Source organism: Embiotoca jacksoni, unplaced genomic scaffold (assembly GCF_022577435.1).
Source record: "Embiotoca jacksoni isolate LCO1_2020_lvr unplaced genomic scaffold, fEmbJac1.0.p SCAF_22, whole genome shotgun sequence".
NCBI lineage: Eukaryota > Metazoa > Chordata > Actinopteri > Embiotocidae > Embiotoca > Embiotoca jacksoni.
In genome coordinates this window covers 4621037-4648438 of record NW_027185363.1, presented here as the reverse complement: position 1 = coordinate 4648438, position 27402 = coordinate 4621037, and the positions used below count along the sequence as shown (strand labels likewise).

Below are 27402 nucleotides of genomic sequence, written 5' to 3'. Positions count from 1 at the left end.
ACGGGGAACTTGTATAGGTACATCAGTTTTGCAAGGTTCGATCTCCATCCACAAGGGGGTGGCTGGACCACATCAAAGCAAACCTTCAGCAGGACCGGGTGGTCCTGTGTTTCCTCGTGAATAATCCTTTAGTCGCCTTTCATGCATGTATTTTATGAGCTGCTAAATGGAGGCCATCTCTGTTTATGTTTTTTTTTTTCTGGATAGTCCGTTATAAAACATGCATTGAACATGCAATTATGAGAACATGCACTATTCATGGTTTTAGTGCAGTTCTTCGTGTGCACTTGGAGTCTCCGAGCGCAGCCAAAGGAATTACTTTCCGTAGCTGACGTCAGGAATACCTCATCAGCGGAGCGCGGCCCACTGGCGGTGGGCAGGGAGCTACTGAGGAGGATGTGAGGAGCAATCGTGGAAAGGACTCAGTCCGACCTTGTCTGGCTCACAGCCCCGCGCCTTGTCGTGCGTAACGCTGCTAAAATAGTTTGCCGCGTTGAAACCCCCTTCAGGCGCGTCCAACTTTGGCTTTCATTCATATTTTTTTTTTTATTCGCAGCACATCCACGTCTGGGTGATGTGCACAGGAATAGAGCAACACTACTCCAACCTCTTCCGCATATTGGATTTCTATGCAAAGAGAAGGTCGCCTCTGTCCCTCCAAGGAATCGGGAAATGAAGACTGCTGCTGACACGGAACCAGTCTTCTTTTGACTCATACAACGTCTTTCTGCGCCGTTTTCTTTAAGGGGGTTCCTTCCATTTACAAAGTATTTGCTCCCGGTGTGGGATAATTCGTTGCGTTGCGTATATCTGAATACAACCCAGTTTTGGACAAGCCTGTGCAGTGCGTTGTACAGTGCACAAATTCGACCAGAATGCATTTTATTTAGGACAAACCTCTGCAGACACCAAGTGCCAAATTGAGCCGGGATGGCGAACGAGTGTAATCGCAATATTGTGGAAAAGTATATCCACCATAAACTCTCCAAACTGGGGTATGTGTGGGGTTTTGATGATGTCCGAGAGGATGCTGCTAATAACGGGTTAGGAGTTGACCCTCCGCCGACTTTGGTCCGCCGGTGTCGTGAAGCCAGCACCGGGCCTGACAGCGAGAGCAACCCCCACCTCTGCAGACGGCTCCCCCAGTCCGACCCACACGCCGCCATCCACAGAGTCCTGCGCGAGGCTGGAGATGAACTTGAAAGACTATACCAGCCGGACTTCACGGAGATGTCTCGGCAGCTGTATCTCACGACCACCACGGCGCAGCGGAGATTTGCCGAGGTGATAGACGAACTGTTCCGGGACGGGGTGAACTGGGGCCGGATTATTGCTTTCTTCGAGTTCGGGGGCGCCGTGTGCGTCGAGTGCGTGGTCAAGGAGGAGATGACATCGCAGGTGGACAACATCGCGGAGTGGATGACGGAGTATTTAAATGGACCTCTTAACAGCTGGATACAAGATAACGGGGGATGGGTAGGTCTGATTCCGTGTAGTTGAGCGCTTAGCTGTGGTTTGCCACGGGGGCGCAAAAGTCCTCTTTAGCTCCGACTGAAGATATTTCAATCAGTGAATTCAGCCGGTGTATGTCGGCCTACATGTTTGGTCGAGATCAAAAGGGGTACTCTGATTTGGCTCAATATCGAAACCACATGTCCGGTTGATCATTAATAAAAATCTTCTAGAGACGCACGACAGCGCGTACGCTCGAGATGGAAGGCCTTACTTCTGAGCTGCTCTGATTGGATGGTTGTGTTGGCTGTTAAACTTATCTGACCAATCAGACAGCTTGCTCTGTCACACCTCCCGACGCTCCAACATAAAAACCCGCCCTGTCAACTGCACAGCCAGTGGCAGCCATACAGCCGACATGGAGTACAGAGGATACTCTGGGGTATAGAGGGAAGTTAGTGCGCATTTAAAACCAGGGTTTATATGTGTCCCACCAGAAAGAATAAAATGGCTATTTCAGCCTCCACCTGTGTGTAGAGCGTTGCGGAGGAAAATGCTTCAGTGCTGCTGTCATGCGATGCATTAGGCCATGAATCTGTCAGGACAGAGGAGACCAGACACATGTCAGCAAACAGCGAACTATTGCATTAATGTGTTTAGGCCTCTGGGCATGACTGGACAGGGCTCAGCTATCAGTGCCCCTTTCTGCACACCTAAATGACACGTAGGTTTCAGCATCTGTACTCCACCTTAACCTGCCTGCACACATTCACATATTCAGGGAGAAATCTGACAGAAGTGTGCATTGTCACATCCATTTTTTTTCTCCTCCAAACTTCAGGTAAGTTTTTGTTTCTAGGGAGGAGGACAGAAGAAGAGGCCGCTGTGCTCCTCAACCAGCATTAAACCAATCTGCTATAAATTAGCCTTTAATTAGCAGAAGTGCTCTTAATGAGAGCACAACATTTGTGCTGCTTGGTTATTTTAGCTGGAAGCTATCATACATGGTGTGTGTGTGTGTTTGGAGGGGCGGGCCATCAATGATTCATATCGACTGTTTCATCTCTAAGGATAGGACCGTTTAACATTCCCCTTGAGTCTGCCTTGCCCCTGGAGGTGGCAGGTTGTGCCACATATCAAAGGCAGGCAACAGAGGGAGGGCCCTCCAGGAACACAGACTGCTAATCTGCAGCCACTGTGTTTAACATGCAGTCCTCTGTGCATCTAGGTTGGAACTCTTTTGTCTCCTTTTTCAGACCTGTGCCTTGAAGCAGGCGCAGACTGAGGCTGCAGAGATGCCTGCTCGAGGTCTCTGGAGCCTGTGCCCGCTGTACAATAATGTAGGTCATCATTGTCTGTGTTTTGAAGCTGGGTGGAGATGACTGTATTTCTGCATCGACTATAGGGAGAGAGAGAGTACAGTCCTTCAATCCGAAAGATTATTCAGGATTATTTGAAAGCGTATGTCTGCAGTTTGAGTCAATTTGGGGGATTTCCTCTGAAGGAGAATCAAAACCCTTATCCAAATTATTTTTAGCTCAAACTAGGCTCTAAAACAGTTTCATACAGAATATGTTATCTCGTTGTTGTTTTTTTAACTTCAGTACAGACAGATTGTCACTGATGTTGATTATAGTAATTTGAAAGGCTTTCAGGTAGAGTATATCCTGAGGTGTGTGCTTCAGTTATTACATGACCTTTAATAATTGACACTGCAGACAAAGACAGAGGACATTTGTGCTCTAGTTTGGATTGGTGAAATCTGGCCTTCATTTTTATTGACATTTTGAAATCTACTATAAAGTCACTGTATTCCTCAGGGTGTGACACAAAGGTCGTTCCCATGTTGTTCACAGTTGGACTTGGACTCTGTTCTCTACTGAAGAGTTTGAGATGTTTCTTTCGAGTGAATGGCAACTAAAAGTTGGTTGATTTTGTTCTGGCTTCATCCTGAATTATAAATTCACTGATAATGGTGCAAACATTGGTGATCAGATATTTCCCTTCAGGGATCCGAGGGCCGCAGCCAGAATTTTTGAGATATCAAATTATGCTCAAAAATCCAAGAAAAGCTTTACACATTTTTCAAATATTAATTTGATATTTTCACTCGTTATTAAATCTTTCCTTAACTTTATTTCTTAACAGAATCCTAAAAAGTTTTGTTCTTTTGTTGGTTTACAAAAAGTAAACATTTTTTATAGTGTGTAGAAATCATCAAATTAAACACTCATCATGTTAAAGGATGTGGCTTCAGTGTTCCCCAGTTGGAGCCTTAGCTCTGTGCACTGAACAATGCTGCCACTGTTTGGAAATAATCTGGCATCCAATCTGTTTTTGCATGAAAGCTTTTTGTTGATTCTGATGAAGCAAATGTGACACATTTCTATATCTAATCTCATAGTGGGATTTGCTTTGGGAGTCCAACCATTTTGGGGTCACCCATTTTTGAGGTTCATGTGGGTCACGTCTTCCACCATCTGCTGGGTGGCCGTTATACGGGAATCAGGACAAAATACATTTTATGTTTCAGTCACTTTTGATGAGCTCAGCATCTCAAGAAACCTTATTTTTCTTAATGGAGTTTACACAGTTTCTAAACAGTAAAGACTCTCTGTAAACATGGTGAAGTGTGTGTTTAGACAGGTTATACTTATGGTCACTTACACTGTCCATTGTGTCACTGTGCGGTGGAGGTAAGTCTTGTGTTTTCCACCACCATAAAAACAAAGGTGGGGGCTAATCAGCCTATTTCTGACATTTTGACGTGAGAGTGGTGTGGAAACAGCTTTCTATCAGCCACCCTCTGTTTCCTGTTGTTTTTGAGACAATCTGAGCCCAAAATAGGACTGCCCACTAATCGTTGTTGAGTCTAGGCATCATCCGTGAGTCAAATATACTTTTAGTTCAAAAAATTTGCCCCTTTAGAGGTGACAAAGCACCCACTGTATTTGCAAAACCTGGCTGAGGGTGAAAAAAAAACTCCTTTTATGCACTGATTACTTCCCACACTTCAGGATGTGAAACACTGTCCTTTCATTGTCCTCCAACAAAATTCAAGCTTTGTGTTGACAGAAATCATCAGCCTCACCCACACGTGGCACACCTGTGTTTATTTACAGCCGCTCGCAGTAAAAACCAAGTAATTGAACAAAGTGGCAGACGGCAACCGAGTTCTGAAATTACATGGTTGACCTCAGACATTTGACTTGGTGAGGGGGCGGCACAGAGCGAAATGCCAAAATGTGCTTCAAGAGAAAAACATCAGTGTCACAACTGAAGGTTAAATGAGATGTGATGTTGAGAAATGAATTTCTTACCTTGAGTGTTATTTTCAGCCATGATCTAAACATATCATTGTCTGTTGGTGTATTTCAACAAATATATGAGGGATTGCCATCAAATTTTGCACAGATTTTCATGGTCCTTAGACGATGAATCCTGTTTTTTTTTCTGGTGACCACTGGGGCCACCAGCAGGTCAAAGTTCATCACTTATCCTGTGAAATTCACTAACTGGATTGACACAAAATGTGGTACAGACATTCACGGTTCTAAGCCGATGAATCATACAGACTACCGTCATTCATAGGCATCACATGTAGTGTCACCGTGATGGTTACAATTGGGGTTTTAGAAAAATATCAATTAACTAATCAGTTGCGATTAAATGTGGTACTCGCAGTCGTGCAAATGGTGTTGGCTGTGCATGATCCAGATGGCAGATTAGGGCAACCGCCCACTAATCGTAAGGCTCAAGAATGGGAGGCAAATTGTAAAGCGTTTGAGACTGTGAGGTAAAAAGCTGCTCTATAAATGCAGATCATTCCCCAGGGGGAGGGAATGTAAACAAATTGGTGATTCCCTGACTATTCATCTACTGCACTCATCAACTCAAAGTAATAATCTTTCATTTATGAATGAATAGCTAACCAACACAGTTTCCATCTGCCGTGTCTGTTCTTTGTGTTCACAGCTAATAAGCAAGTATTAGCATGCTAACATGCAATTACAACTAAGACGTTGAACATGAACTCTGTACCTACTAAGCACCAGCATGTTGTCACTTGATGGTAGCCTACTGACATAAGCTCTCTACCGTTACATAGACCTGCCAGCATGGCTTTACAATCCTGTTTGAGGAAGGAGTTAAATCACCTGAAAACCCTTTTTTGAAGTCTCAAACAGCAAGATCAGGTGTCTGCGGAATGCCGCTAACCAGGTGGCCTATTTCTCTATTTTCTCTGTGTTGCAGGTGTATGTGTGTGTGTGTGTGTGTGTGTGTGTGTGTGTGTGTGTGTGTGTGTGTGTGTGTGTGTGTGTGTGTGTGTGTGTGTGTGTGTGTGTGTGCATTAGGAGGAGACAATGTAAGTTTGGGTTGGGTCCATCCTGTGGGGGATTCCCTGAGCACAATCTGTTCATCGAAGGGTGGGACCTGCAAGTTGCTATGGTACAGTGGGCATCTGGTCGAGCCCCTTGTTGAAGCTGAGTGGATCTGGGACAGCGAGGAAGTCATTAATCTCCATATAGTTGACATGTCGGCAGAGAAGAGACAAAAAAAAAACAACAACAAAAAAACAAATCACTGAGGAGGCACATGCAGTAAAAAAAAAAAAATCTCAATGAGATCTCACTTACATTTAATTTGCGTCTCCTGGATGCAAATTCAGTCTGTTTAACACGAGTCAATACTAATCAGGGTGGCATTCAGGAAATGTTCGAGGCCATGCTTCCCTTGGCTTTGAACTATGTCTTTAACAAAAAGCAGTCTATTGACAGTGAAAGGAATGCTACATCTGAGAACACACTTTACAATGTAATGAGCTCCATAAGTTGTGATTGATCCATCTGTTCTGAGCCTGAACTCATATCTTATTACCCCGTGTGCTCAATTCCTTTTCTCATCCGTTAATTTATAGTTTCTTTCAGTCTGGTCTCACAAATTAACGTGTGGGATGAACTCTGCATTTTTGTTTCCAGCAATCAGACAGAGAAATACAGCAAATGATTACTCATGCAATCAGCATCTAGGGCTCCTTCCCTCCCACCCGTCAAATGACAATGTAAAGTCACAGCTGCCGAACTAAAGGATGCCTGTAACAAAGACTGAGTTTGGAGATTTTGACAACAGTGTTATCTCTTGATGTGGACTCTCAGTTCTGTAATGGAGACTGTACACCACAAGGGAGCTTAATGTTGTAAGAGCCAGCCAAGATTTCCCCCCCGTACTGTACCCCTTTTGCTGCGCAGGCCTCGGTCGCTCACCATCTGCCACTGTGTTTACACCCATCAGCCCGGCAACTGCAGTCGCATAAATATTTCCTACAGACGCAGGCTGCTCTGGGCTGTGACTCCCTGAATTGGTCTAACAAGGATACTTTCTTCCAGTAGCGGGCCTGTAGAGCTCTCCGACTCTCTCTGCCGTCTGGATCGCTGAGATGCTCAAAGCACAAAGACCTTTGATCCAGTAATTTAGTCCTGCCTGCGGAATACAGATTTTTACCCTTTACTGAAGGTGGTGCAGTTTGAAAGACTGAAAAGTGATTACTTCACACAGTTTTGACACTGAAATGGCCTGTATTTATATCTATAAAGACATAATTTGACTTTTATCTTAACTTTTACAACAATCATTTGCATAAAAGCCTGTTCTGCTGACATTTAAAGGCACTGAATAACATTTGCAGGAAGTCACTTAAAAAGTTTTGTTACAACTTGAAGTGTTTGAGGCTACAACTGAATAAATAATTTAGTTATTTAATCACAATTTGAGCTGCATTTCTCTTCTTTTCTGACAATAAAATGCAGCCAGTCTTCAAATTGTAGATTTGCTGTCAATTTTAATTACAGAAGAATATGGCGTGAAGACTGGAAACTAGATTCACTCAAATAAAGGATTTTTACTGTGCTGTTGACTGGAAGTTAAGGACAGACACTTGGTTTGACTTCTTTTCGGTGTCTAATGGCACGCCTTGCCTCATGTTTACTCCGTCTTTACCATTCCACACATGCTGAGCATTTCATAAACATGCCAGAAACCTTCGCTTTGTGTGGCGTGCACTTAAACAAAACAATTAGGACTGAAATACTGCTCTGTTACAGTTGCAGTGATACAATTGCTTTGCAAGGGCTGTGCTTCTTTCTACGACTTCATTTGTCTCCTGAGACCCTCCACCCTATCCTGTGCGCTTATTTCTGGGCCTCCTCAGGAGAGCTGGAGGAATGTCTGCTGGGGAACAGCGACTGTAAATAAATAATGGGGATGACCTAGGTTTTTCTTTCCTGAGTAGAGGCAGGGAAGGGTGTGGGCAATTTTTGTTCTTTTGTTGGAAGATAATGTCAGCGGAGCATGCTTCATTCAGGAACACGTGTTGACGTGAGTGGCTTTTGTTTATGTTGTGTCGTGCAAAATGTATTTTTATGCTGGACCTCTGGGGTCATGTGAGCCTTCACATTTGTGAATTCATCCATATGATTGTGTTTCCTGTAATTATTTGGCTCAGATAAGTAATAATCACCTCAATGTGCTGCTTTCCTGTTTTGTGAGGGACACGTGCTTGAGCTGGTTAAAAGCACTCCTATCTCACTCAGAGCACATGCTGATAAATAATATATGGAACAGATAAACTCGGACACTAAATGGATGTCCCTCAAGTAGAAACCCAAAGGCAGTCTGTGCTTCAGTTGAGAGATAATCTTTTCTTTTTCCCCACTTTTTTTCTCATCATTTTTTCATCCCTCTGCCTCTTTCACAGTCCACCACCGAAGACAATATTCATTTACACACATACACATGCCCAATCCCTTCACAAACAGCGCACTAATACCCTGGGACCTGACTTCCAGTGTCAGGTAACGTTCCACATCCCTGAAAAATGCAGGGACATGCGAGAGGCCTCTAAATATAGAAGTGTTACCATCACTGCTCCCGTGTGGTCCTTTAATTGTCATGTTACTCATAAATTCCTGCCCTGTTTGTTTCTGTGTGATCGTCGTGCTCACGTCACAAACCTGCCACCAATCTGCATGGAAAACATGTCCTAATGAACCATTTGAGATGGTAGATAAAAGAGTTTTCCACCTTTCCTGTCATGGTGGGAGCTGGATAATGAGGAGCCCACTGAGACATTAGTTGACTTTGCCATAGGCACACCCTGGCAAGCAGCGCAGCATATCAATATAGGGCAAGGTTAAATGGTTCCTCCCATTGTCTAGCTACTGTAGATATTTCTGGGACGAACCCCCAAAAGGGTTTTAAAAGAGATTTGATATGAATTTCTGGAGCAACAATGGCCACTGCTGTTTGAAATGCAGCTTGGAGTGTCTACTAAGTTACTTTTTTGTTCACAAAAAAACAATGTTTAGGATCATTTAAGGCAGCGTAATTACTGTAATTTAAAAATGTTCATGTTATCAATTATTATTTACACATTTAGCAGACACAAATCAACTTTAGCATCATCTAATCTAAGTCCAACACTCACTCTGATGCCACTGGAGGAAAGGCTGATGAGGATAAATCAAAAAAGTGAAGTTGCAGTTTACAAAACCAAAAACAATAAGCTGAAAGACGCTAAATTGCTCCATGGAGATGAGGGGAACTGCAGTTAGGTAATGAATTTAAGAGTTTCTCTTATGCATTGTTGATACAACAAACATGAATTAGTGCATCTTTAAAACAAAAATTAAACTATATGCTTGCGTGGAGATTAATTAAGTGCGAAAAGCCGTTAATGTGATTTGAGTGAACCGACCCTTTACAGTTTATACAGTACATAAACACACATAGGCAGGCAAACACTGGAGCGGATGTATCTGTGGAAATCAATTATTTGCTGTCCACAAAATGGCTGTGTACACACACACACACACACACACACACACACACACACACACACAGACACACGCAAATGCATACACACACATATAGTGTGGCACATCAGCGGGTACACACAGAAGCGGATGTGGGAGTGTGAATCAATAATGCTGTGTTGTCACTGGGTGACATGTGAGCCATGGCAGGGAGCAGATGGCCCCGGGGTGCCTAGCTTCCTGTTAGCCATGCCATTCAGCCACACACACACACACACACACACACACACACACATACACACACACACACACACACCACTACCTTCTCCACTGGGATTTCCCGGTGCAACTAGCCACAGCACTGGCCATTAACAAACAGCAGAATGTTATTGGCGCTTCTCTGAAATGCTGAGTACATGCCCTCCCAAAAAAATGACAACAGCCAGATAATGGTAAATAGATTTCTGTGCCTCATCCGTGGAGGTCTGGAGTAAATAACCCCCCCTCCTCCCCCCCCAACGTGATTTTTGGGCAGCAGAGTGAATAGCCCACAGGAAATCTGATCTGTTTCATTTGACGCTGAGTGAGGTCAGCCATTTCTCAGATATCGCTTTGACTATGTTGTATTGATTGAGCGTTTCCGATGGTTTGTGTTGGTATCTCAAAGTAAAGACTCAATTAACATAGCGAACTGGTGGCTGTAAATGTCAGATTGTATGTGCAGTTGACTTGATCCAAACTCACTCTGAAGGAAAATGTGTCTCTGTGGAAAGACCTTGGTGAGACGTTTTAGCACTTCTTTTTGCTGACGGCTTTCAAGCTTGTGTGTGTGTGTGTGTGTGTGTGTGTGTGTGTGTGTGTGTGTGTGTGTGTGTGTGTGTGTGTGTGTGTGTTTTTGCAACCAGGAGCTCTCACTCCTGGCACAGCTCACACTGCACCACCCTGTTGGCAGTCACCTTTGATGGCAACTGATTAGGTTTGAAGTGCAGAGAACATGATATGCCCCTGATGTTTGGAAGATAAAAGCTCTGCCGAGGGAACGCAGTTCTGCCGGCATTGTTTTAGGACAGCGCACTCGAATCTCCTCACCATCCTGAACTCTTGATGTCTCCTCAAACCTACAACACCATTCTGTGTGCGTGCTACAGTCGGCATTGTCACAGATAACCCCTGCTGTTTTTAGAGTATCACAACCGCATGCTACTTCTGACAGGGACATCTTGCTGGCAGGGGCAAACCCGGTACAGCTAGGGTGTTATATTACAACAATTTCACAGAGTCTACTCAGAAGGAGCTACTTTAATTGGTTGTTGGACTGTCATTACACCTTCAAATAATGACAGATACTTCAAAGAAAAAATTGAGAATTGAAAACAGCAGAACTGACAGTGATTCCTTTTCTTCTAAGGTATTTCAATTTCGATTTTTTTTTTTTTTTTTTTTGGGGGGGGGGGTATTTCTTGACGATGGAGTGATGATTTATGCCTGTATATGTTCTAAGGATGCAGTCATCTTTACATTTTTATTGAGGACAGGATTCAGTTATATCAGGCGCCATTTTTCTTTACGGGGGAGTTCTAATTCCTGTCTAGACAAGGCACATCAAACCACCAGACGTTTAATCAACTCTGCAAATTAACTTGTAAAGTGCTTCATTTATCTTTCACTTTTTATGACACTTGGTGGTGAAGACACTGTAAAAAAAAAGAAGAAAGAGTCCAATGAGTGTGTTTTTCTGCATTTTTAATCAGCAGAATTTAAGTGTATTGATGTAAAATAGACTTTTGATTGTTACAGTTTTATCCGCCAGCTTTGCAAACTCATTTTCTGATAGCACCCAGTCGATCACGGCGAGCACTCGGACCCCTGACCTTCAATGTTTCCAGATTTGAATTCAAATGAGTCCACATTCCTGCACTCCAGGGAAGCCAGGAGGTTGAAAATATTCTTGGATGAAATGGCTGGACTTCAGAAAGTGTCTTTGATCAGAAGGTGAGGCTAACAGGGTTGTGTAGGAGGAGTAGAGATGTAAGGGCAAGCAATAAGAGGAGGCTTATAAAGCTATAAACAGGCAATCCCATCCTTCTTACAGCCACATGTGCTGCAGCCAGGTCAAGACTGACGGGGTAATTTGCTGGGGAAAAAGTATGGATGGTTTGCAGAGTAAAATCAGGCCACCGGGTAATAAGACCAACAAAAATATTGAGCTAACAGAGGAAATAGTTTAGATTTAATTTTAGTTTATGCTGTTAAGTAAGTGAGAGACAGTTAAGGTCACTCCATAGAAGTTTATAGAGCATGCTTGGACAATGTTGCTTGTTAAAGTCATCTGACTCAACAATCATCTGATTCTCAGCTGATGCATCTGCTGAGGAGAAGGCAATCTACTTGGGAAACATCCGCATCGGCATTACGTAGCTCTAAATAAACATAAACAACTACATTTATAACACTGCCAGCCTCATATATATGTAAATTTACCCCTGCATGATTTAAAGTCTGAGCTTTATTGTAATTATCAGTGTACAGCCGTATCGAGGTTTCTCAGCTCACAATAAGCAGTCACTGAACACCACTAATGACATTTTCCAGGGACTATTCTAGAGGAAAACCCTCCTCCATTATGAAACTGACATGTGCCTCATTAGTTTTCTGCACATTTTCACTCCAGACTTTCATTGTCACAATAGACAACTTATTATCATTCATCAGGTGGGCTGTGCTTGTTTCCCTTTGGTCTCTGCGTGCAGACAGGGAAGGTCACACGCTCTGAGTGAGCCAACCTGCTCCAGATAGTTCAAACAATCGTCTGTATTAAAGCTCGCTGCACAACTTAGCTCTCTGCAAGATGTCTGAGAGTCACATGGACATGGAACTCAGACCAAAGAAAGGACCAAGAATAAAAGTTATGTCAACGGCTGCTCTTTGCTGCTTGATAAGACTGTAATTACATTCTTTTATTTCTGAAGAGGATTTAGTTATTTCATTACATAAGGCAAGTGTAGCTGTGTTCCTTGCAGTGGACTTGGTTATCTTAAGGCTCATTCCTTCTCATATCAGGCCTCTCGGGGCACACACAGTGCAGTTGTTTGTTTCCACACATCAATGCATTCCTCTCATTCCTCTCCCCCAGCCTGGATGAAAATCAGCTGGTTGCCTGAGAGAGGTCATTGAACTTTTCCCCAGTATTCCCAGACTTGAAAGAAAACAGGGGGTGCAGAAAAAGTGGAGTTCAGTCTGAGATTGCTTTTAAAGGCGCTGACAGTTGAACATGATATGAGGCTGTTGTGACTATATGCTTGGATTTCCTCAGTTGGAAATCAGATTGTGTAAGAATAATGATTGCTTCCCTTTCCCCCACTCTGTTTCAAAATGACCTCATGCTCCATGCAAGATGGAGAAGTTTTGTCACACTGTTTTGCAACTGCAGTCCTGAGCTTGTGGGAAAGCTACTTTCCTTCCCATATTGAGTTTTGCTTTGTCTTCCCACATGTCTTTTTTTTGTTTTTTTTGTTTTTTTGTTTTATCCCCGCACGACGCAAACAGGAGACAGAGGAGGAGGAAGTATTCACATGTTTTACTGAAGTAAAAGTACAGTGCTTTAAAAAGTCCCTATTGCAAGTGAAAATTGTGAATCCAGTGGAAATTAGATAAAGTGAAAACACTCAACAAGCAAGAACAGTTTAGCATGTCTCACATTTTCTGTATTTGTTTGCTTTATCTCACCGTTTTTTTGTTGGTTATAGGTGGGCAGGGCTCAGGTGGGGGGTGGAAGCGGGGGGGGGGGGGGTGGAGGCTATCCCTGCTGACAGGGCCAACAGAAAGACAGACAACAATTCATGCTCACACTCAAACCTGCAGCCAATGTAGAAGCACCAATCAACCCAGCACACAAGTTTTTTTGGACAGTGGGAGGAAGCTGGAGCACCTCTCAGGCACAGGGAGAACATGCAAACTCAACATAGAAAGGCCCAGCCGACCAGCAGGCTGCTGAAAGGTGACGGTGGCTAACCACTGCACCACTGTGCTGCCTGTGCACCAATCAGGATCTTACAATATTTTAATCAAAATGCTGTGACAGATGAGTTCTTGTTTGTAGGTCGTTGTTAATAAAGTCTTATCAAACCGCACCCGCACAGTTCTGTTGAAGCACGTTAGCAGAGATCTTGACCTTTAAAATTTTAATAACATTTGCTTTATTCTGACTTAAACTTGCTCATTTAATCATGGATTTTCATTGTTATAGAGAAATACTAAATATTAATACTAAAAGATTTTTTTTTCAGGGGCTGTAAGAAGAAGTTGTGTCTGCATACAGAGTTACTTTCCACCTCTTGCAGTAGATGCCGTCTCTGTGACTTTGTGGAAAATGTTCAGTGTGCTTTAGCTCCTCTTCTCTGCCACTTCAAAGGTGCTCCTGAGGGAGCTGCGCCTCAAACAGATGATTATTTTCCCTGACATTATCGGACATTTGAGATCCTCAATCTGCTCTGCTCACAGCATGCCCCGTCCCAGACTGTGGCCTCTCTCATTTACATGGGTGCGTGGAGAACACAGCCAAACCTTGAAACCTGGCCTCGCGTACTTTAATCACGTAAACCGCTCCAATATCTTGTTGCCAAAACTGACAAGCTTTCATTTAGCGGCCCGACTTTACAAGATGTCTTCTGTATGAAAGAGGAGAATACGGGAGGCACTGGGTGTCTGGCTTTGATGTTCTAATACTTTCTCCTCCACTGACATGTTTAATTCTCTATTAGATGATATTACACTTGACTTGTTTGGCAGCACTTCCTAAATTACAGGGGCAACTTGGGATTTCATCAAAGGAAAATAAATCACAACATTCCTGCTTTTTGTGAACATAAAACTTACCCTTTTTTGCACGCTTTGCTTGTTCTTAGACTTGGGGCTAAGATTTAGGAATCACTTAAGAGTTCAAAACAAATACAAATCTCTTAGTTACAGTGTCTAACCAACTGTAGCTCTCCCCTGCTTCTCCCCTCTCCCTTTCTTCACGGTATTAGGATGACTACATGTTTGGCTTGCCTCTGGTCTTTCCCTAGTTACCCGCACAGACTCTGTGATTTAACCATACTTGGCTCTACCACAGAGAAGCCATAGTCTCAATCCAGACAGTGATGTCATTCCTGCAGCGTCTGGCACGGAAGTGACTTAATACGAACTGAAAAGTTGAGGACCTTGACAAAAGACTTTCGCTGCCGATCACTGCGGTCTGAAAAGCCCCTTTCTGAACATCGGGATTGTGTAATTCTGTCGCATCAGGGCCTCAAATCAAAAAAGCCCAATGAAACCAGATGACAGGAAGATGAATACGTAATAAAAAATAAAATAAACTTAATGGTTCCATTTCTTGGCCAAGTTGAGAAAAATCAGCCACCACTTGTGCTTCACAAGGAATCTGAAGCCCTTGTGCAGATGGTGTTCCCACACATCTCATTCATTACTACATATAGGCTACAGTAGTCATTTTTGGCTCAGATCTGTCCATCTATTTTTGGAGCTGCCTGGTGAGATGGTGGCTGTGTGGTCTCAAGGTCTTAAGGGGTCAGCGTATCTGACTTTTAAGGCCTGAAGCAGCGTGCTGCCCCTGTCACAGGAAATGACCCTCTCCCATGGACTGTGTTTGTTACTGGAGAAGCAACAGGCCACCTGGGAATCAGCTGGTTCCCACGGTCTCTATCAGTCTCTATCAGAGGTTTCTATCTGAACCAATCAGGCGCAGCAGTTGGGCTACTCATGCTCTTGTTTTGCCAAAATAAAAGGTACTCTGGTTCCTGTATGCAGCACTCCAAAGCGGATTTAAAGCTGATAGAGCAGCTTGAAATGTAAAAGTTTTACCTCGTTGTCCAATCATTAACTCAAACTTACTTTGCCCTTTTACCTACTGAGAGCCTCTGCATGTTTTAAATGCCAGAGATACTACTTTCAGTTATAGGTGGCTCTCTACACTAGTGCCCTTTTGCATTCCTGAGAGCAGAATTAGAGCAAAAACACCCACCTGAGTTTCACACAATCGGGAAAAGGAATGCAGTTTATTGGCTCTCACCGCTTGCTTGGGTTTTCAATGCTACAAACACGTCACCGAAGCGTTGGTCTTTGGCACCCAAGTGGAAGACATCCTGTCTTCACTGGAAAGCCATTCAGGCCAGGTTTAATGCAGTCCTTGCACACAAGCCTGCACACATTTGGATGATGACTCAGCAGTCCTTTTCCATTCTCTCTGCTCTCGCGCGTCATCTGTGGCCTTTTAAATGGACTGAGCAGCAGAGATGACAGTTATTTTTATTAGATTGGGAGGCCCTGAACCGAGAGCTCAGATGAAGCCTCTCGATATTTATAGCAGCACAGCAGTTGTGCTGCTTCTGTCCGGCACTTCCTCCTCCTCCTCCTCCTGTGGGCCTGATGCTCTCAGACATCCCCTTTTTAGCTGTATTGTATCTATCTGAGGCAGTCATTGTGCATAGTTTTGGTGATTGTGAAGGATTGTGGATGAATTGTTGAGGCTGAAATAGGTTTCAAGGTCAAAATCACAACAGTGGCTCATTTAAAAAAAATAAAAGAAACATATTGACTGCGCTGCAGGGGTTTATTGTTAAGAGAAAGGGATGGTCTCTGTTGGTTGCTCTTTGCTTTGATGTGTCTTTGTTCTACAGAAGTGACTGATTTTATACGATACACTCTGAGCTTCAGTAAAGTGTACAGAGGCAGATAAACCAGGAGTTCACAGTCTGCATCCCTGCACTCGCCTTCACTCCTCTGAGCCTGCAAGGTTACCCAGTCCTTCATTTCATGGCGGCTCAAAGCAAATCAATAGGCTCAACACGAAGAAAGGATTCCATGACTGCTCAGTCGGATGTCCTGAATACATCAGAAATGTTTGTCAATCCAAAATCTGTCTATATTCCCCAGAAATCTGTGAATAGTTTTGTTTTTTTCTGCTGCTGTACAAATTGAATTATTTAACTCCAGCTCTTCACCTCCTCTTCCACCTCTTCCTCCTTGATGGGATATAAACCAAGTTTACCGAAGCATTATACATCTCCAGAGAAACCGAAGTCTCCTGTGTAAAGTTACGGTCCTCATCTTTCTGGCAAGTTTAGACAATGAATAATGGAGACAATAAAAAAGCGAAGAGTGTCATGAGGAGTGTGGGTGATTTACTGCCGATCACGTTTCATGTTCCAGTGGAGAAGCCTCACTCCCACAGGAGAGCGAGTTGTTTTGTAAACACACAAATGCTGCTGCTGCTGCTGCTGCTGACGCAAATTTGAATATTTATGAGCCTTAAGGGTAGCATGCAACGTCAAAATTGTTTCTCCCTTTACACTCGAGTCCAATGTAATGACTATTGAAAGTATGAAACCTGAGTTGGCAATGAAAGTCAAGTGGATGTAAACTAAAAAGCTTTCCTATGTTTCACGTCATGATCTCTTTTTATCGACCAATATTTTTCTACATTGTAGTTACCATGTTGCGTGGACATTTGAAAGGATGTTAATTCCTTTGTGGGGTATTCACAGCACCAATTTTAAAAGGAGGTGGAAAGTCAGTCAAGGATTTCAACGAAAGCATCCTCTGCAAGCCATTTGTGCTTATTTGAATAATTATTTCTTCACTAAATAATATTTGGTTTAATCTGATATCTTTTGGTTGGAAATCCCTGGACCGCATTTTACCTGTAAAGATATACATTTGGAGAAAGATTATTTTCTCATATGAATTTCAGAGGTGTTCGAGCATGAAATTAATTATTGTTCTATAACTTGTTCCTTGGGCCTATAGGGGACTTCCTAAAATGCCTTGTTTTGTTTAACCCACAGTCCAAAAACAGAAGATTTTCAATTAAAAAATATATTATTATCATGTTATGCCAAACTATCTGGCTGTGAGTGGTAGCTTTTTGTTTCGTGGACAGTTTTTAGAGTGAGCATCTAAAATGTTGAACTATTGCTATTGAAAATTGTCGCAGAACAACTTTCTGCTGATCAACTCATCAATTTGTTTTCAGTGCATTAAATCAATGAAAGAGGCTTCTTTTTTGTTGTTTTCTAGCGTTATCCACTACAGGCTTGTGTATTGATTGGGCCAGATTTGTAAAACCTTCCCATTCCAGTTTGTCATCACTGTTGGCTGTTGTTTCCAAGTATTGCAGTATTGTCACAGGGTAGTGAAGGGCTCAGTGTCCTCAGCTCCAAGGTGTTTGCCGGTGCTGACACAGGGGGATTTGCCGGGTAATGAGTGTTGCAACAAGCTCCTCCGTCATCTGATTTTTGTCAGGCGGTCGATGGATGACACTCCAGAGACCGGATCGAACCTGACCTTGCTACTAGTCGAGCGCTTGCTGTCCTTTCTCCTATTAAGGGCCCGATATACAGGTTTGAGTGTGTAAAATCACGTGCAAACTCCACACCAACCGCAAATAAATGTCCAAACAGATTTACGAACGACGTGCAGCGAGGATTGCGTCTTTCAAATGTACAATTTAACACACGTTGTCCATTTTGCTGAATGCGTAATATCAGGCGTTTCTATTCGAAGGTGCAAAATACAAGGGAGGGAAATACAAATAGAAAAAGATTGCACCCGCAGTGATAGTCACTAAACCTGAAAGTAGAAATAGGAGAAGTGATTGGGTGTGCGTTTTAGTACGACTGAAGTGCGCTAATCAGGTGCGCAAATCTGGAGAGACGGCCTTTTTGTTTTTCACACATTATTGACTTTCTTGTTATGTTCTTGTTATATTTATATTTCAGTGGGATCAGATTTCCTTTTCCTTTTGCGCTCACTGAATTCCATTGCTTGCGCTCACTTTAACACACACAAACCCCTCATTTAAATACAGCGATTTGCACCTGTGACGCAAATACTCTTAGTAAATCACCCGCAAAACAGGTACAAAATAAATGTGCAAACTTTTGGAAAAAACACACAATTTAGTACCCTTTATTTGAGATCTTAGTAAATCAGGCCCTGAGTGAGAGTGTTTCTGCATCTGGGTAAGCACTCAAACAAAACATAATAATATGCACACATGAAAGAGAGAGATATAATTTAGGCTGTATTTTGATCAAAACAGATCAATTACAAGGACATTAAGGCCTTCCTTGCATTTTTTTTTTTTTTATCTCCTATTACTCCCCCTTGGCTCCTGAAATGGGAGTTTTGTTTGACTTTAATTAGCTGCGGAGAAGACTGCAAGAAGCTCATTAGAAAATCAAAGAGGGGCGGCAGGAGCAGCATATGCAATATTATAAGTATAGTACTATGAGAATGCTTAGGAAATAAACAGAGAGTGGGGAGAAGGTTTGTTCAGAGGTGAATATAGCAGCGACGCCACAACAGGCGCTTTAATTACAAGTTGAACTTTAACCCACATCCCTTTCCCTCAGTCTCAGTATGCCCACAATTACCCATGGAAACGTCCCAAAACAGAGATGGCTGCCTAATCATTTGTCTGTTTTGGCAAAGTGCTGCTTGGGGTTTTAACGCAGCTAGCCGAGCGCACAAGATGACTCATTATCTTCCACACAAGCCGCCAGATCGTTCCCAAAAGCAAGGGGGATACCCAAAGGAACGAGCAAATGTTTGGAATTTCCTGTTGCACATAAGGTAGTGTAAGGCCGTCCGAGGAAGACAGGAATGTAAAAATCTGTTTGTGTCAACGGGAAAGACAGAGCAAAACCCAGAGGTGTAAATCATGTGAAAAACAAATCAGAGGTCGAGGACAGGCTCTCTCCCGCTGGTGGGAAAAGCAAATCGTGTGTGAAGCTTCCAGCCTCGGTAACCATGACACTCAGGCAGCACGTTGCCACCCCATGGCTGAGTACGGGATCCTGTCAAGTCCTCACTGTTCAGTCGGACTCTTTTGGCCTGTATGTATCTCTCTGAGGAATTCATTGTATGCAGCACAAGTGAAGAAAAGGGAGTGTGTAAACCTGGCCGGGCTTTCTCCCATTGGCTTCATGGTCTCTGTAGGCTGGCTCCGACCTTTTAAAAGCCATTGATCCAAAGAATGAATACTGTGGAGAACTGCAGGCTGAACTTTATTTCCCAGATGCACACCTGCTGCTGATGGCAGATGGCCATGCTGCAGGGCAAAGATGAGCTTTTGAAGATTGTTTAAGGCTTCTGTTGAATGCAGATGTTTTGTCCTTTCCTGTCCCCCGTCAACGTTCCGTGTCCCCTTTTCCTGCTGCTTGTCATTATTTTCTCTAAATGCTCTAAATACAGCTGGAGAAAAAGGAGAAGGAACGGAGAGAATAGAAAGTGTCTCGGCTTGTGTTTCACGCTCACGTGGCTGCGGCAGCGCTGCCTGCTGAATGTGTGGGTGAAAAAGTTGCAGGAGCTGAAGTGGAGCATGCTTCAGTCTCATGATATCCACCTGACACCCCTCCCCTCCTCCTCTGTCTCTGCTTCCCGGCTCTCCCCTGAGTCAGTCTGGAGTTATTACCAACCATGCCCTTGTGGGATTCTTTTTAACATCCATCACAGCTCTTATCAACCTCTTACCGTAATTGGCCCGCTTTTGTTTCAGACTTAAATAGATGATAATCTGTGGCAACTGTCTGGGACATATCAAGGACACACATCATGAGTTTGCCATTTTGTCGAGCCTTGCTGGCGGTCAGTCAGATGCACTTGCTGCTGGAATCAGTGGCTGCTTTGAGTTACAGCCTCGGCAAACTGTTATTTTCCAGGAATTGGCGGAAAAAGAAAAGAAAAGAGGAAGGCAGTGTTTTTGCCAAATGGACACGTTGTCCTCAACTGGACATCTGACTGGGGAGCTTGTTCTCTTATTAATCCCTGAATCCTGGAAATGAGATGGGTCATCCCTCAAACACTGAGCTTGTTCAGAGCGCTCCAGAATAAAGCTGCCTGACATTTTAATTTCCACACTAGCGCCATCGCTCCACGGATGGTGACGTCAGTTGGTCCCGTGCTTTAGTCCAGACTGAAATATCCCTGAAATAATCCAATGGACTGCCATGCAATTTTGGACGGAAACTTGTGCTGCCCAGAGGATGAATCCTACAACTTTTCACACAACTTTTCCTCTTTGTGCCAGAATTTGTAACTTCTCTTGTAAATGAAGTCAACATGGGTGGGGCAAAAATTTGTTGTAGACGGTCATCGTTCCTTTGATTTGAATTTGGTGATTGGTCGGATCATCTGGTTTATTAGCAAAAACCTGCAAAACTCCAGATATCCCATCAGCCTCAGCTGCACTTTGCAAAGGTTAACAGGTTGGACGAAACACATCACACGTGGTTAGCGTTCACATGCTAGCATTGACGAGTCTGAGTAAAGCTTCACACAGCGGTTAGCCCTGGTTAATTAAAAGCGTTCAGCTGCAACAAAGAAGATGCCGTGTGGTTATTGCCGGCTGATTTAAGAGCACACTGTGTTTTGACACCAGAGGGCCTAAAGTGGGAAGAAACTGCTGATGCTTCCTCCCCTGTGTCACCAGCCCCCAGCCTCAGGAATGCCACAGGACGGGAAGAGAAACAGGAAATGCTTTTGTCTCCCCACAGCATTTCAGAATGAATGCCTCAGGTTTTTTTTGGTTTTTTTTTTAGTCCTCTTTGGATTTTTTTTTTTTTTTTTTGGATAAAAAAGTGTGTAATAAAATGTGACACTCGTGAACGGGAGTGTAATGAACTGGTTTATCTTGTACTGGATTAAGGGCAAGTAAAACACACATTCCCGTAAAAGTAGCACAAAACATAATTACTGAAGGTAAATTGACTTAAAGCCAGACAGATTAAAACAGAATAATTCCCATGGGAACCGACACCGTAATGTTGTAGTGAATCCAATCGAACAATTCACCATTGTTCATAGATAGGTCGAATTACAGCTAAAAACGGAGACATCAAAAGAAGCTCACAGGAACTGCTTCACAACACAGCTACTAATGTGGTCAGCCTCATAACAAAAGGAAAAATATTGAATGGGAGCTGGTGATATTCCCTCCCTTAAACCTCTCTCACATGTACTCTATTGTGGTTTGGTTCAAGATAATCTACTTGTGTGTGAGAGCAGAGAGCTTAGCGCCATTACTTCCTGTCCAGCTGTTCCTGCTGCCGCTGTTTGTGAGCAGATGTCTGTATTTCCTCATCGAAGACATGCATCCGTGGTATTTGCTCCGCAGATTATCCGCGTGCACACTCGACATGTACATTCTCAATTTGTAACAGGGCCTCTTTTAAAAAAATAAAAAATAAAAAAAAATAAAACTGTTAGCAGCAGAAAGCAGAACCCCCCTCTGAGGAACATTAATATATTTATGCTTGAGTGCTGCGGTGATCAGACACATGGTAAAAAAAAAAAACACCAAAAAAAAACAACAACCCAAAAGCAGAAATCTGTTGTGAATGGGCTCTTTTGGTGATTCCTGTTTGGTTTGTGTGTGTTTCTGAGGTTGTGCGTAGGAGGGTGTGAGAGCCGATGAGCAGTAATGGATCTGTCTGTGGCATGGGTGTAATAACACTCTTTTTCCACCCATATTTGGTGGCAGCTAAGGGACTTACATTTTAAAGGGTCAGTTCACTCAATTTAGAAAAAAAAAAAAATCTCATACATCTGGTGGGATCATGGACATAGGCCTTGTACAACTCTGCCTTAATAACTTGTTTCCTAGTTCGTCTCGAAACAGCAACCTCGTACCGGTCGGCAATTAACAGCAGATTATCCGGAGTACACCGATGAAACCCCTCCCGGGAAAGAGATTCAACAATCTCTTTCAATTTAAACTCCATTTTTAAAAAAGCTGACAATATTCAGCCTCAGCACAAAACACTGCTGAACCAAACAGACTCGCAGCTACAAACTCCTGACTCACAAATCACTGCAACCAAAGTTGCAGCAGTGAGCCCGTTGGCCAAAAAGCCGACAAAATTGCATCCACAACATGGTCCAGAACACAAAAGGCAACGCACAGTACAACAGGATACAAATGCCATTTGGTGGTGGGAGGATTGTGAGGTCACAGTGGCCTTGACCTCTGACCCCTATAACTACAAAGAGGACGTATTACATTATTATTTGTGGACCGTTTTGAGTACATCATCCAGGTACTTATAGTGCACTACCTGTTTCAATTCCCAACAGAGAGTGTGACAACAACAAATCCCACGAAAAAATTTAAACTAACAATGAACTCATCCTTTAAGTACTGCATGCGTAGCCAAAACCCTGACATATCTTATTTCTCTGTGCCTCCATTGTTTTCAAAAGATAAAAACCTAAATGAATTGCTGCACTGGGTGAGCATGGGAATTATTTCCAGGATGTACCACAAACACTGCCCTGCTGCTGAAAATACTTACAAAAGCACCAAATGTCTATTAATATGCAGCTGAAAGGAGCCCCCGAAAATGCTCTATTTACTACTGTTTAAGTAGCGTTTGGTAAAAGCTGCATCGTTGTTTTAGAAAATTGCCGAACCTTTTCATGTCTCCGTTGGGAACAAATGGGATGCCAGCCTCGTCCAAGAACTCTGAAGAATTCATGCACAGGTAAGCACATTGTCTTCGGCAGCCTAATTAACTGTCTGTTTTTCCTCTTCCTGTCTCTCTCAGGAGGCCTTTGTGGAGCTGTATGACAGACAGAGGGACTCCATCTTCAGTTGCTCCTGGCCCTCCATCAAGACGGTCTTCGGCCTGGCTGCACTCGGGGCGGCCAGCCTCACCATCGGAGCATACCTTACGCAAAAGTGAACAAGCCCTCCTTTCTGCAGCCTGACTATATTTCTCGACATCCTCCTCCTTTTTCCTTGTGCCTCTCCTTTATTTTTTTTCCTTCTAAAGACGCCCCTGACCCCTCAGAGACAACCTTCAGACTTCTTCTGAATCTGGCTCTCTTCAAAGCCTCTCTCAGAAAACTCCCTCTTCTTTGCTCCCTTCATGTCAAAACAGACACAAATCAAAACAACTGAAGGAACCAGAGGCACGGCCCATAGAGCAAAGGATGTCTAGAGGAGAAGCATCTTAGATGTAATCACACTAAGCTGAGTACAACTGAGGAGAAACGAGGAATCAGTGGCATGCATCTTTTTTGTTCTTTTTTTTTTATTATTTTTTAGCTCTGCCTGCTTCTGTACTAGTTATAGCATGAACGTTGAGTGTTAGTGTAGACTTTGCATGTGCGGGACCTCTATTCGGAGGCCCTGATAGTGGGGGTCTGAGGATGATGACGCCGAAGAGGAAGCAGCCACAGCCCCACCCGTGCTTGTCAGGGTGAAGGACCCCGTTTGAACTGTGGACTCCAGTTACCCCCCCTACAGCCGACCCTCAAAGGACTTCCTCCACAGAACAGCTGCTCAGAATGTATAATGGCTACAACCAGCATCTACTGCCTGTGTCTACTGCTCAGACAGCTCCAGTAAACTCTGAACACACTGCACCATTATACTCTCCTCGGCCTGTATTGGACGGCGGGCCAGTGGAAGACTGAGCTCAGCTGAGCTTTCTTTTGCAGTTCTGAAAGCTCCAAGGTTGTGATTTTTTTATTTTGGTTTTGCAGCACGCCAAACCAAACTGCGTGTGGAGGTTTTTAATGAGTAAAAAAAAAAATATGCAAAAGAAGCCTAACATTTTTTTTTATATGTTGCTGAGAGAAATGGAGCACAGCACGAAGAGAGGGAGGTCAAATAAACACTGCATTTTGCATTTTAAGGGAGAAGGCCTCTGCAACAGAAATGGCCAACTTTAAGAGCGCATTCCTCAAGCAAAGCAACGTGAACGACACCACTCCTCTACTCAACGAGTCCCCTTTAGAAGTTAGATCACCACTGCCACGAGCAACCAAACTAAAATGCTATCAGTGGGTGTTTATTTTCTACCTCTGTTGCAGCTTTTTTTTTTTTTTTTTTTACTCCTCACTGAGCCCATCTGTGGTCAGACTGGTTGGGCTCGCCCCGCCTTCAGAGCTGAACCTCCGGTCGTTGAGGTCCCGCAGTGGCGCAGAGAATTCGCTCTGACAGAGACGATGCGGACTGAGACAACCTCGCTCAGCCACAGCAGACAGAGTGGACACCACGGCAGCAGCAGTGTTTTAGTTTAAAGCCAGTGAGTCTCGCGTCCTGGAACCTGAGATGTCCCTTCTCTCCAGTCAGCAAATGCATCCAGTCATTGATCTGTTCCTTTCGGCCTGTTTCATCGATGTTCGTCTTGTGTTACAGTCTAATCTAAAATTTTGGAAACGCTCCCGAGCTCCAAAATATTTTTGCCGTATACAGTACTTATCAAGCTGGTTATAGAAAAGAAAAGTGATTTTATTTGTCTGTCAGTAAAAAAATCTCCAACTTCTTTGTTGCATGGATGAAAGATACTGTCTTTACACAAAAAAAATATTCACTACATGTAACCATATTTATAATGATAGACTAGAAGATCAGAAATAACAAAGAAGTTGTGTTTTCTATTTATTCAGAGGTACAACATCACAGATTTTAACAGTTCTTTGATGACGAATCAGTTGTTTTCACTTTTTGTTTCTATTCTATGGAATCACACTGTAACTACATTATTTTCTGGCTGCTATTATAACAAGAAAAAGTTTTAAAAGGTGAATTTCTGTGTCGTATCAACATTGGCTTAAGGCTGCTATACTGTTGATTTTAACTTTTACTCACAGCTTCAAACTGCCACGACTTTACAGTATAGTTCTAGAGAGCTGGAAACCAAAGTTAACTTGTATTAACCTTTGATTAAAAGTAGTTTAACGAGAATACACGCCGCTTCAGTTCACTGAGAGTCTGTTCAAGTGAGGTTTTGTGACCACTCTGTGGAGGGTTTGTCTAGTGTTCCTGTACTATATCAGCTTAACTTTTGTCAACGTCGTGCTCCGATGATAACTCAGTACTTATCTGTAAAATGTTGACCTGCCAGACCTAAACCTTGTCTCAGTTATATCACTATAAACCATCTGTTACAGCAGCTCACAGTGTGTGTGTATGAAAGAAACAGAGGGTGATCTATGAGCAGGAATAGGAACAGTCTAACAGCAATATACTGTAATTTTTATATTCTCTGTGCATATATGAATGTAGCACTATGGTTGCTGTACTGTTTTATGTCTATAATCGCAAACCTGTAGCACTTAAAAAAAAAAAAAAAGAAAAGTGAATTGTGTTTCTGTTGTTTACTGCTATATCCACGATAAGCTAGTGGGATCATATTGTTCCTAATAAACCAGATTTCTCAAGCAGATGCAGTCCAAGTTCATGCGTCTGCTTTATTGATCCTCAGCTTCATCTCTGAGCGAGTCAAAAGAGAATAAGAGATGTTCAGGTGAGGAGTAGTGTGTGCTCTTTTGATTATCTGTGATCTATCGCAGCTCTGTGTATGTAAAGCCTGCTTGTGTCGACGCGACAGTCTCCTTGTGATGGACTGTTGCAGAAGCAGCTCCTCAGCAGCAGCAGCAGCAGCAGCAGAAGCAGCAGCCGCACCCCATCAGACATCAAAGCTGTCCCCAAACACTGCACTTGTCAGCCTCCCTCTTCGGCTAAACATGAGTGCAAAACCCCAAATGCCCTGCGGCCAGGTTTTGTACACCCCCTGCCTCTGTTCTGATCACACTTGTCTTCAAAGGCTGCGGTACTCGGGCTGCTTGGTGGAATTTGCGAAAAGCATGATGCAGTAAAACTAATGTTGAAAGAGTTGAGTGGGTGCAAGAAAATGAGGGCCGAGGAGTGAAAGAAAGTGGTGATGGTGGTGCGTATGGATGTATCCCCGAGGAAACCAACAGCGGATGGAAGTTCATTTGGGCTGGAGCCCCCCCGATCCCCCCTCCTACAATCCTCCTCTCTCTCACCCTCTACTCGCCATGCATATAAAATGCATGACACGCTCTGAAGAGGAATTTTAAATCAAGACTTTCAAAAGAGAGTCCAGTGTGGGTGTGGATGGTGAATGTGTGTGTGTGTGTGTGTGTGTGTGTGTGTGTGCGCGCGCGCGCATGTAAAGAAAGAGAGAAAGATGGGCAGTGAGAGGAGGAGGGGGAGGAGGATAGTGAAGCCCTTGTGCCTCTTCTGCTTTAGGGCTACAAGGTGTAGAGGAGGCTTTCCCAGAGCTGGATATCACAGGGGAGATTGGGAGATCAAAGCAGATTGTCTGGAGTAAGTCTGGTCCAGTTTTACCCCTCATTTAAAAGTCCATCAGATCCATGCACGGTACCTTTGCCTCATTTAAAGGCAACCTTTACAGAATTAAAAAAGTTCCTGCTGAAATCTAGCAATTTCCTTGAAAGAGAGCTAAAAAAAAAATTGGAATGTAAATATTCAATAAGAAAGAGGGGGGTTTGTCATCATACAAGAATGGGAGAAAACGGGAGTCTGGGTGAAGCAGCATGATGCTTGAAAAATGTACGACAGTGTCACCTTGTGGCTGCTGCGCACATGTTCCAGCAGCAACTGAGAAAAAAAAAAAAAACAGTCTGTAAGATGCCACAAGTCTGCAAGAAATGTTCTTCATCTGCAGGAAATGACAGCTGATTTGACTGAGCAGTTCATCTTCAAATATAGACGATGAACTATCAGCTGCTGAGCCGAAATGAAAAACCATCCTTTTTTTTTTTTTTTCCCCCAGCACATATGGCTGCCTATCCCTGCTCTAAAATATCCTCGGGGCAGCGTGCCACGGAGAGACACGGCTCCGGGGCTGAAAGCTCAACAGCTCACAGGCTTTGGTGATGACTGCTCACCCGTTTGCGGCTGGCGAAGACTTCGCTGCAGCAGCAGCAATGTTAATAGGAGAAACATGTGTGAGACGAGCATCTAAATCTCCCATGATATGGTAATCAGCAGGAAAGAAGACAAGGAAAGTGTGTGGTGAGACTACCAACTACAACTCACTGGCATCAACCCCACTGAATATTTCTATAAGCTCCAGAAAACTCTGAAAGTCTCTCTCTCTCTCTCTCTCACACACATATTATTAAATGTGTTTCATGAAGCTGATTTTTCTGTTTTGGCTGATATTAAAGAAGAAGAAGAAAAAAAAAAAAGAAGAAAAAAAAAGCCAAATTAGGAAACTGTTGCAATACTGTTGCTGAAGACTTACAGAAATCGGTCATTAAAAGTGTTAGAGGTTGGATCATCGTGTGTTTGACAGAC

General features: G+C 43.3%; 1 protein-coding gene across 1 annotated transcript; it reads left to right on the top strand.

Moving 5' to 3' along the window:
- Positions 1 to 357: 357 nt before the first annotated feature.
- Positions 358 to 25496, top strand: bcl2b (BCL2 apoptosis regulator b). The gene is made up of 2 exons (XM_069157410.1): positions 358 to 1476; positions 22868 to 25496. The coding sequence occupies exons 1-2, from the start codon at positions 931 to 933 to the stop codon at positions 23003 to 23005; spliced, it is 684 nt and encodes a 227-aa protein (XP_069013511.1). The 5' UTR covers positions 358 to 930; the 3' UTR covers positions 23006 to 25496.
- Positions 25497 to 27402: the final 1906 nt, after the last annotated feature.